Genomic DNA, 12188 nt, shown 5'->3' with positions numbered 1-12188 from the left:
CTAGTTGAGTTTGCTTTGACACAACAACCTTTGGAGGTGTTTAGAAATTTCTTTCATCTTTAGTCCATAAATAATTGGATTGAAGAGAGGATTATATGTTATTATTTGGAGTGTCATTAAAAAACGCGCAGTTTTAGAAAAATCTGATTCCAGTCTAGCTATAATCATGTCATAAGTTATCAAACAGGAATAGTTGATTAAAACAAACAGGTGTGGTAAACAGGTCTGTGCAGCTTTTTTCTTGACTTCTCCAGAGCTCCAATAAACAGTTAAAATTATCTTGGTGTATGTAAAAATTATGAATAGCATTGGAAAAAGTCCGGTATTCAATAAAACAAATGCACCATATACAGAGAGAGCTCTTGACATCACACAGTAAAGCTGGATGAGTGAATTATTACAAAAAATGCCTTTCAAAGTAAAGTTACAGAGTTTGTTATTAATATTTAGTATGATCACAACTGCAACTTGACAAGCAGGCAAAAGCCAAGCTAATACAAGCAGAAAAACGACAGTTATTTTTCTCATTATTGTTGGATATTGCAGAGGTTTACATATAGACACATATCTGTCATAGGCCATGGCTGACAACAATAAGAACTCTGAGCAGCTTAAAGAGTAAAATATAAAAACTTGAAAGAGACAGACTTGATAAGATATGATCTGTTTTTCAGATAAGAAATCAGCCAAAAGCTTTGGATAAATATTAGTGCTGAAAAAAAGGGAATTTAATAACAAAGCTGCAATGAAAATATACATGGGCTCATGCAAGCTTTTATGAATAACAATGAGGTATATGATAGAGGTATTACAGCAAATTATTAGAATATATGCTGTGAACAGTATCATAAAATAGAGATATCTGTATTTCTGCACTTCCACATGTCCACCAAGAATTAGATATGTCATATTTAATCCAGGGTTCATTAAAAAAGTTATTTAAAAAATGTAACTAGGTAAGTATATAGTTTTATATAGTCAAACTGTATGAAAATAAATCTCCCTCAGAAGTTGCAAATAGCGAAAGTTAACAAGAACAGATCTTAATCATTCCTCTTTCCCTTCCTCTGAAATGCACTCGGTATGTATTCATCAGAATTCAGAAAGTGAAGTGTTAAACATTTTTACCATGGTTTTATGAGACTGCATAATCCTCAATGGAGCTTGTTAATAATTCATGACACTCCTAAAAACTCTGGAGGCTTCAAATCACAGGAAGGTTATTAGTATCGCAATGGGCCCAAAACGATATACAGCGGGGATGCAAAAGTTTGTGCAACCTTGTTAATAGTCATTATTTTCCTGTATAAATTGTTGGTTGTTACAATAAAATGTCAGTTAAATATATCATATAAGAGACACACAGTGTTATTTGAGAAGTGAAATGAAGTTTATTGGATTTACAGAAAGTGTGCAATAATTATTTGAACAAAATCAGGCAAGTGCATAAATTTGGGCACAACAAAAAAATAAATGAAATCAATATTTAGTAGATCCTCCTTTTACAGAAATTACAGCCTCTAAATGCTTCCTGTAGGTTCCAATGGATTGTGGTTGAAGGTATTTTGGATCATTCCTCTTTACAAAGCATCTCTAGTTCATTCAGGTTTGATGGCCTCCGAGCATGGACAGCTCTCTTTAACTCACACCACAGATTTTCAATAATATTCAGGTCTGGGGACTGAGATGGCCATTCCAGAACGTTGTACTTGTTCCTCTGCATGAATGCCTTAGTGGATTTTGAGCAGTGTTTCGGGTCGTTGTCTTGTTGAAAGATCCAGCCCCGGCGCAGCTTCAGCTTTGTCACTGATTCCTGGACATTGGTCTCCAGAATCTGCTGAGTGGAATCTATATATCCCTCAATTTTGACAAGATTCCCAGTCCCTTCACTTGCCCCACAGCCCCACAGCATGATGGAACCACCACTATATTTTACTGTAGGTAGCAGGTGTTTTTCTTGGAATGCTGTGTTCTTTTTCCTCCATGCATAACGCCTCTTGTAATGCCCAAATAACTCAATTTTAGTTTCATCAGTCCACAGCATCCTATTCCAGAATGAAGCTGGCTTGTCCAAATGTTCTTTAGCAAACCTCAAGCGGCTCTGTTTGTGCTGTGGGCAGAGAAAACTGAGCCTGTGGTCTTCCATTTTTTCAATATGTTCCTAACTGTGGATACAGACAGCTTAAATCTCTGAGACAGCTTCCTTTATCCTTACCCTAAACCATGATGGTGAACAATCTTTGTCTTCAGGTCATTTGAGAGTTGTTTTGAGACCCCCATGTTGCTACTCTTCAGAGAAAATTAAAAGAGGAGGGAAACTTACAATTAACCCCCTTAAATACTCACCAGTGTATGGGGTCAGGTGTCACTGAGCTCACCAAGCCAATTTGAGTTCCAATAATTAGTTCTAAAGGTTTTGAAATCAATAAAATGACAACAGTGGCCAAATTTATGCACCTGCCTGATTTTGTTTAAACAATTATTGCACACTTTCTGTAAATCCAATAAACTTCATTTCACTTCTCATATATCACTGTGTGTTTCTCCTATATGATACAGTATATTTAACTGACATTTTTATTGTAACAACCGATGATTTATACAGGAAAATAATGACTATTAACAAGGTTGCCCAAACTTAGTGGATGTAGATGTTTTCCCATAACTGTCAAAACATCTACAGAGGAGATGTTTTGATCTTGGGAAGGGGGGTGTTACGGCCCGTGGCCATAAGAAATCTGTGTCAGCTGCTGTGTTGTGTTCCTTTACTGTGTCACACAACTTGATTCTAACATTCCCCCCTACTGCAAATCATCAAACAAAATGTCAGCACATTGATTCTCCCTAGTTCCCAAGAATGGCGTCATGTTGGCTGCCCAAGTATCAGATCCACCAACAGCCTGATTAATCAACCTGACCAATAATGCTGTGGTACAAGGCACACAACAACAACCGCAAGTTACCAGAATAGCTGTAAAAGTAGATAAAAGAAACGATAATAGACACAATAAAACCCTTCCATTGCCCAAAGACAGAGATCATCCACTCCCCCAACAGATTATTGACTCCTGAGAGCTCATATAAGTTCTTCAGGCCTTCCATCGCTCTACACAGATCCATCAGGGGCTGTATTATTAGGAATAAAAGTACAGCACATATCATCCAACTTCGCACCCACCCCCACCCCCTTTTCTGCCAACAACATGTCTAATGCCATTCGATTCTGCACAGCCATAAGAGAAATGTGTCCTAATTGCTCCGCAAATCCTCCTACAGTGTCACGGATTAAATTTGTCAATCTAAGCATATTGTAGTGGACATAATGAATACGGTCCACATTCTTATTTGGAGTAATTGGGATAAGCCCTGCAATCAAATGCAAATTCTCAAATCCAATTGGGTCAGCCAGCTTCTAGTCGTCTGGCACTCCTCTAGGCACGCCAATACAGTTTATATACGTTGGTGACCCCACAGAAAGGTCAAACAAGCTTGTCGAACGCTTCCTCAAAACATGACGTCTCGACATAGGTTGGGCAGTGCCGGGTTTACCCAGTCACACCCCCATTTCACCCACTAGAATTAATGGAGCCCCCAACTGCATTAGTGCACACAGGCCGGAGGTTCCCCTTGGAATTCTCACAAACAAGCGATATCCTCCACAGTAATAATACAAACCAGATCATGCACATGGACCAATATATGTGTCCTGATCCCGTGAGGCGGTCCCCCTGACTGGATAAACCTCCACACACCAATCAACTGGAATTTCAACGGCATCGAGCTTATAGCTGGAAGGTTCAGAAACAGTAAAGTTAAAACAGGTATAATTTGCTTTTCTCGGTGTGAATGGCCCTATTACAGTTTTATTATCAATTGGGGGAAACAGACTGGCTAATGTGGTGCAGATGCCCTTCGAAACCGCCTCCATAATTAATCTGAGCATACACTTAAATCCCCAACGGTCCTCCAGATAATGGGGTGCCGGTTCAGTAAACAAATGTGGTCTGGCCACCGCACAGGCCACACAATCAGACACATCTAACCACAAATTACTATCCCTATAGCCAGTAGCCATAGAGATCAGCTGTCTAAGTTTCATTTTGGTGTAATCCCTGTAAAATTCTCTACTAATTTTCTTACTTGGGTTGAGGACAAATTTTGTGGTGAACTTCTAAAATTCACCTTGACCACCCCATATGGACAATCCCCGATAACATCTACTCCTAACTAAAGTAAACCAGCCTATTGGCGATCCCCGTGGGTGGCGGAGCCATCCAGTTCCCCAACGACAAAGTCACTAAATTCTGAGGGGTCCTAAAATCTCGCTGTATATAAAACCTGTCCCCCCAGCTCCCTTGATTTTGGTGTACCCACAACCTGCGACCGGGCACATCTCCCGCTCAACCGTGTCCACCCCTGTTGACAGAAATGATTGAATGAGATTTAATAAGACCCAAATATCATGTGTCCTGTAACTTCGGCCACCATAATGTATGGCTGCACAGAGATCGAACATGGACGAAGTCATAGACCCTGCCACGTAGTCCAACTCGGCCACCGTAATAATTTAAACAGGTGTCGGTTTTATCTGATGTGCTGCGATTGGTTCGTCTCACCATGGACTGGCGTAATCTGAAGTCTGTCTCCGGGCAACTCACATGCAAGAAAAATCACAGTTACAGTAACGACAATAATGACCCCTAAAACTCCCACTACTCTCCAATTTCCCCGCAACCCAATTTTGATCACTTCTCCAATCCCTTACATTGTACTTAGACTAGAACCTCTGTCTAAGGAGATTCATTATCTTAGAAATGACCTTTATCTTCTGGGTCGGGTGATTCTCTGCTCGTCTTCTTTCTTCAACTTCAGGAGTTGACCACCCTTCAGTTCGTTGAATAGATCAGGGGATTATTTTGCCCCGGGTGAGGATATATGTTTTTGGGGGTCTCAGCCGAGTCCCCCCCAGCAGAGTCTCCTCCATCTGTCTCTCCACAGTTACCGGCGCCCGAGCTTCCAGCTCCTTCTCTACCCACTCCTGCCTAACCCCCGGAGCGATCCTTACCGGCACCAGAGCCCTTCTCGGGTGAGTTACACAACTTGCGGGATTTCTGACCTAGGTGACAATTCCAATTTAGACAGTTGCGGAGGACATATGAAACTTATGGGGCTAAAATTGCTTTCGTGTTTACATGGACAGGCATTAAACTGGGCTCAAGCTGTTCTTAGAACCGATGCCGAAATTTAAAAGTGTGTTTGAAAGAGGTGAGCCCATACAGCTGCTCACCGTTTATTGAATCTCAATACTCCGTCGAGTTTTGGACTCGGATGGGCGCACCTGGCATTGATAAGTACTTTATTGAACAATGTTTGTGATTAACTGGTGATAAGAGATTTACCTGAAACCCTGTCTTACATGATTACATTATGGGTGAAGGTGGACGAGCATGCCGCAGAAGCCTCTTGGGTGCGTGGAAGTGACGTCGGGTAGAGGCGCAACTGTTGGCGAAAGTTATCTGGAGTCGAGCAGTGTGGAGGAGGGTTAGCACTAAAAAACACTAATATTCAGTCTCGCTGAAATTCAGTCGCCATCTAGTAGGATGCTCGTCCTCCTGCAATGCAGCCGTCACCCAGCCGCCCCACGAATCATCATCCCACTCTTTATCATTTGTTTTCATTTTCCACTCCACCGGTGAGGTAGACCCCTTATGATTTTTTCCCTGACTCCCTTGCTCCAGATCTCCCTCTAATTTCTTTGCCGGTTTCTTAGGGGCCGGGATTGATTGATTGATTGATCGATCATACTTTATTCATCCCGAGGGAAATTGGGTTAAGCCTGCCAGCCATGCCAGCACCATCTTACCCATCCGACCATACATACATTACACAAACATCACATGGGGAAGACAGGCCAGAGAGGTATAACAATGGAAAATACACAACATGAGGAAAGATGAGGAGAAAAAAGAATTCCCCCCAGACTGAGCTCCAACAGGGAGAACAGAAGAACAGAAAAAAAACACGTCAGCGCATACAAAAAGCACATGACTATCAATACACCATAGAAACACAAGACGAGCAACAGGGGCGGGTAAAGGGTAGCCGGTGTAGACAGCACATCCGGTCCTGCAGCATGTCTGCGCTGTTCCAGTCGACCGCCATCTTCCCCGAGAGGGGTCAAGCATCGAATGGTAAATGGCAAATGGCAAATGGCCTGTATTTGTATAGCGCTTTACTAGTCCCTAAGGACCCCAAAAGCCAGGCTCGAACTGGCAACCTTCCGATTACAAGACGAACTGCCAACTCTTGAGCCACGATCTCCCTGAAGGCATTTGGAAAGGGAGGGGCGATCAGTGTGTGCATATCAGTGTATGTGTTCTGTTTTCAATATGTTCATATGCTAATGACACAAATAAGTGTAAAGTGTTTTTCTATTGTTATACATTGGAAAATTGTGAATCTTTTATTTTGACATCTGGATAGACAAGAAGGCTTTTATTTTGACATGTGCATAGACAGGAAGCAGAAAATGCAGAGAACAGTGGGAAAAGCATGGCTACACCTTTGTTATAATTCAAAGTCAAAGTCAAAGTCAAAGTCAACTTTATTTGTCGATTCTGCCACATGTACAGGACATACAGAGAATAGAAATTGTGTTACTCTCAATCCCTAGATAAATAGCAAATGAACATTTAAATATATTTAAATATAAAAGTGATTAAAAATGCAAGTAAAATAATTAAAAAGTAAAAATTTAAATAAATACAATTTTACATATAACAAGAAAGCTATACAATATACAATATCATGTGCAATCCAAAGCAATCCTTCAAAGGAGTCCTTCAGAAAGTAATAGTTGTAAGTTTTGTCAGTTCTTTGTATATTAAGCAATTAATAATAGGGTGTTTTGAGACATTATTTTGTACCTTCTTTGAAGTGCAGTTATAGGGTGTAGCTTCTGAGCTAATGATACAAGTGTACGCTCACCCACTACCTGCTTGTTTTTCTTTGTAGTAATATCAGTTTGCATATCTACAGTATACTTATTTCATGGTCTCCTGCGTAAGTGCCTGAATATATTTACCTGCTGATTATATGTCAATCGATTAAGAGTTTTGTATTATGTGTTTTTCTAGTTTCACTCCAGTTCTATGATGTCAGTGCAAGATGATTGCCATGTTTGGAGTCATTAAAGGAGCAAGTACGCTCACCTTCCTGGCTCTTGAAAAGGAGTTTGGCTGGCTGTTTATCTATGTTCACACTCAGGGAGTTTAACACATAGAGAGAACAGTACAGTATGTGTGTGTGTGTCCAGATTTCAGCTGAGACAGTGTCATTCGCCCTGCCAGGCTAAGTAAACCGTCTTCCAGCCAACCCAGGTGGCCTTGCATAGAATGGGAAGGAGCAGTCTAAACACAGTCGTTATCAGGGTGCTTTTTTTTGTTCAGCTCCAGCCTTGAGATCACAGCTGATGCCAAAGTGGTAGCCGCATGAAGTGATGGTGGTTTTTACTTTTAATGCGAACAACTCTTGTGAATGTCAAAGCTGTTCTAACAGTCCGACACATGTCTCTCAATCTCCTGTTGGAGAGACGTGAGCTTCTCCATGATGTTATCAAACTTACGCTCCGTGATCAAATCAAATCAAATGACTTTTTTATTGACTCATCACATGTGCAGATACACTGGTACAGTACATGCGAGTGAAATTCTTGTGTGCGAGCTTCACAAGCAACAGAGGTGTGCAAAAAAAAATAAATACAATAACATAAAACAAGCAAAATATATGACTAAATCTGTACAATATGTACAATATAAGAGTATATGCATTACTGGATGTGTATACTAAATGTGTTTTTCTACGTGTGTGTGTGTATATACATATTTTACAAATTAAATAGAGTAAACAATAAAATAAAATATATAAAATATACAGAGGTTGGTAGTTGAACATGTGCAAAACAAGTGGTATTTATATACAGTATGGAGTGCATAATGTTGAAGTTCCAGTAGTAAGGGTGAGGTGTCTATGAAGTGTTCAGCAGTCTGATGGCCTGGTGGAAAAAGCTGTCTCTCAGTCTGCTGGTTCGGGACCGGATGCTGCAGAACCTCCTTCCTGATGGAAGTAGTCTGAACAGTTTCTGGCTGGGGTGACTGGAGTCCTTGATGATCCTTCCCGCTTTCCTCAGGCACCGCTTCCTGTAGATGTCTTGGAGGGAGGGAAGCTCACCTCCAATTATCCGTTCAGAGCACCGCACTACTCTCTGGAGAGCTTTGCAGTTGTAAGCGGTGCTGTTGCCATACCAGGTGGTGATGATTCCAGTGAGGATGCTCTCAATGGCACAGCGATAGAAGGTCCTGAGGATGCGGGGGCTTATGCTAAGTCTTTTCAGTCTCCTGAGAAAGAAGAGGCGCTGCTGCGCCTTCTTCACTGTTTTATTTATGTGTACTGACCACGTAAGATCCTCAGCCAGATGTACACCAAGGAAGCAGAAGCTGCTCACTCTCTCCACAGCAGCGCCGTAGATGGTGATGGGGGTGTGTACTTCTATGCACCTCCAGAAGTCCACTATCAACTCCTTTGTCTTTGCGACGTTGAGGGTGAGATGGTTGTCTTGACACCAGTGGGTCAGGGCGCTGACCTCCTCCCTGTAAGCCATCTGTCGTCCGCAAACTTCACAATGATGTTGGAGTTGTTAGTGGCCGTGCAGTCATAGGTGTAGAGTGAGTACAGGAGAGGGCTCACTACACACCCCTGTGTAGCACCAGTGTTCAGTGTGATGGGGGATGAGGTGATGCTGCCCAGTCTGACGACTTACGTGTCAGACATACGTGTCTCTCTTCTCCAGGTGTGACAGGGCAGTATGTAGTGTCAGGGCTATGGCATCATCAGTGGACCTGTTGTGGCGGTATGCGAATTGTAGAGGGTCCAGTGAGTCGGGTAGTGAAGAGCAAACGAAGTCCCTGACCAGCTTCTCGAAGCATTTGCTCACGATGGGGGTCAGGGCTACAGGTCGCCAGTCGTTCAATGAGGAGATGGTGGAGGATTTGGGTACAGGGACGATGGTGGCCATTTTGAAGCAGGCTGGGACTACAGACAGAGAGAGGGAAAGGTTGAAGATGTGTGTGAACACTCCAGCCAGCTGAGCTGCGCATGACTTGAGGACGCAGTCGGGAATCCCATCCGGACCAGTAGCTTTGCGTGCGTTCACCTTCCTGAAGCACTTCCGCACATCCTCCTCAGACACAGTGTGCACGCTGACGTCATCTGCGGTGCGCACACTGTCCGGTCTCATGGTGTTCGCTGGGTCAAATCTAGCAAAGAATACTTTAGATCCTCACACAGAGAGGCCATGGTGTGCGATGTGCTGGTTTTCCCACTAAAGTCTGCGATTGTGTTTAGTCCCTGCCACATACTCTGGGGGTTGTCAAACTGTTGCTCCACCCTGTCCCTGTACTTACGTTTGGCTGCTTTGATCGTCTTCCGGAGTTGGTAATGTGCATGTTTGTAGTCCGATGTGTTCGGCAAAAGCGGTGCTCCGTGCCGCCAGTGCCGTCCGAACATCTCTGTTATTCCAGGGTTTTTGATTTGGGAAGGATTTAACTGTTCTGGATGGGACGACATTTTCCATGCATTTCCTGATGAATCCGCAGACTGAGTCTGTGTACTCATTAATGTCATTAGCAGCCACGTGAAACATTTCCCAGTCCGCGTGATCAAAACAGTCCCGCAGCATAGACTCCGATTGGTCCGACCAACTTTGCACCGCCCTCAGGGTTGGAGCTTCCTGTTTCAATTCAATTCAATTCAATTCAATTTTATTTATATAGCGCCAAATCACAACAAAAGTTGCCTCAAGGCGCTTCATAGATACAGAGAAAAACCCAACAATCATATGACCCCTTATGAGCAAGCACTTTGGCGACAGTGGGAAGGAAAAACTCCCTTTTAACAGGAAGGAACCTCCGGCAGAACCAGGCCTGAAAACTGAAGGCTCTCCCTCCCATTCTACTTTTAAATACTCTAGGAACAACAAGTAGGCCTGCAGAGCGAGAGCGAAGTGCTCTAATAGGGTGATATGGTACTACAAGGTCATTAAGATAAGATGGGGCCTGATTATTTAAGACCTTGCATGTGAGCAGGATTTTGAATTCAATTCTGGATTTAACAGGAAGCCAATGAAGGGAAGCCAAAACAGGAGAAATATGCTCTCTCTTTCTAGTCCCTGTCAGTACTCTTGCTGCAGCATTTTGGATTAGCTGAAGGCTTTTCAGTGAGTTTTTTGGACATCCTGATAATAACGAATTATAGTAGTCCAGCCTGGAAGTAATAAATGCATGAACTAGTTTTTCAGCGTCACTCTGAGACAGGATATTTCTAATTTTAGAGATGTTGCGCAAATGGAAGAACGCAGTCTTACATATTTGTTTAATATGTGCGTTGAGGGACATGTCCTGGTCAAAAATGACTCCAAGGTGTCACGGCCGCCGAGGCGAGCCGTGTGGAGTTGGAAGAAGGACCCAAGATGCAGGCAGTGGATGAAACGCTGGTGAGGTTTATTAACAAAGGTGTAGTGGCAAACAAGCAGTGGGGCATGACAAATAACTGAAGACACCTAAACTGGGAGAACTAAAAATAACAGACCTGGGAGCATATGACAAAGGGGATGAGAAGCAGAGAGACGAGGCGAGGAACAGGACACTGTGGAACACAGGGTAACGCAGACTGACACGAAGTAACACAGACGAACCGGCAACAGGCAGGAGAACACACAGGGCTTAAATACACACACCAGTAATCAGGGGATGAGAGACAGGAGGGCAACACAGCTGGGAGAAATCAGAGCTGACGGGACATGTAAACTGAACACACTCACATCAGACAGAGACCTTCACAATAAAACAGGAAACTCAGACACGGGGAACCAAACAAGATACAGATCTAAACAGACAGCCTCACAAACAGATGGGGTGACACCACAGACAGAGACACAGACTCAAAGGCAGACCAAATATAACACATAGAACTCAAACCATAATAATAATCATCATCATAATAAACCAGAAAATGATAACTAAAAGCGCTGGGTCACCGACCCAGGACCATGACATTACACCCCCCCCCCCCCCCCCCCCCCCCTTAAGGGCTGGCTCCAGACAGCCCAGCAGAAACACAAAAACGGACCAAAACCAAAACAGAAAACTACCCGACCAGGGTGGGCGGAGGGGGCCCAGGACGGAGGGACAGAGTCCAAAAAGGCGCAGATGGCCAAGTTCAGGGGGCCGACAGCGCAGGAGGCCAAAACAGTTCAGTTCCGGAGGCCGACCATGCGAACGGCAACGGCGGCGAGGAAGCAGGTCCGGGGGCCGACCTTGCGGACGGCAACGGCGGCGCGAATGCAGGTCCGGGGGCCGACCGTGCGGACGGCAACGGCGGCGTGTAGCAGGTCGTCCACGCGGAAGATGGGGGTGGCAACAGAAGTCCGGAGGGCGGCCACGGTGGTGATGATGCCCAACAAGCGGCCTGACAAATGCTCGATGATGTTGAGGCGGTAATTTGGGACGTGAAGGTGGCGTGATCCCTGTGGCACCAGGCGAGGCGGAGGCTGGACCAGACGAGGCAGAAGCTAAAGCGGAGGCTGGACCAGACGAGGCAGAAGCTGCTGCGGAGGCTGGACCAGGCGAAGATGAAGCTGCGGAGGCTGGACCAGGCGAAGATGAAGCTGCGGAGGATGGACCAGACGAGGCAGAAGCTGCTGCGGAGGCTGGACCAGACGAGGATGAAGCTGCCGAAGAGGATGCTGAAGCTGGACCAGGCGACGCTGATGAGGATGCCGAAGAGGATGCTGAAGCTGGACACGGCGACGCTGATGAGGATGCCGAAGAGGATGCTGAAGCTGGACACGGCGACAGCGTGGGTGATGCTGAAGCTGGACACAGCGACGGAGTGGGTGGAGCTGAAGCTGGACCAGGCGACAGCGTGGGTGGACCTGACGCTGGACCAGGCGACGGTGTGGGTGGTGCTGAAGCTGATGACCAGGCGACGGCGTGGGTGAAGCTGAAGCTGATGAGGAGGCTGCTGCGGGCAAGGATGATGAGGCTGCAGCTGGCGACTGGACGGGCTCCTCGGGCCCTCCAGCTGACGAGGCAGGAGGCTGGACGGGCTCCTCGGGCCCTCCAGCTGACGAG

The 12188-nt window shown here is 44.8% G+C and overlaps 1 protein-coding gene across 1 annotated transcript; it reads right to left on the bottom strand.

The window, feature by feature from the left end:
* On the bottom strand, positions 1-927 carry LOC147311062 (olfactory receptor 6N2-like). Its single transcript, XM_086265950.1, has one exon. It carries the CDS (start codon positions 925-927, stop codon positions 1-3), a length of 927 nt encoding a protein of 308 aa, XP_086122076.1.
* Between the last annotated feature and the right edge of the window lie 11261 nt (positions 928-12188).

Source organism: Aulonocara sp. 'chitande type north' Nkhata Bay, linkage group LG16 (genome assembly GCF_057382095.1).
Source record: "Aulonocara sp. 'chitande type north' Nkhata Bay isolate Kocher_YH1m ecotype deep benthic linkage group LG16, A_spYH_male_GT1.1, whole genome shotgun sequence".
Classification (NCBI taxonomy): domain Eukaryota; kingdom Metazoa; phylum Chordata; class Actinopteri; order Cichliformes; family Cichlidae; genus Aulonocara; species Aulonocara sp. 'chitande type north' Nkhata Bay.
Note: the sequence above shows the minus strand (reverse complement) of the source record. Positions and strands in the feature narration are given on the sequence as shown.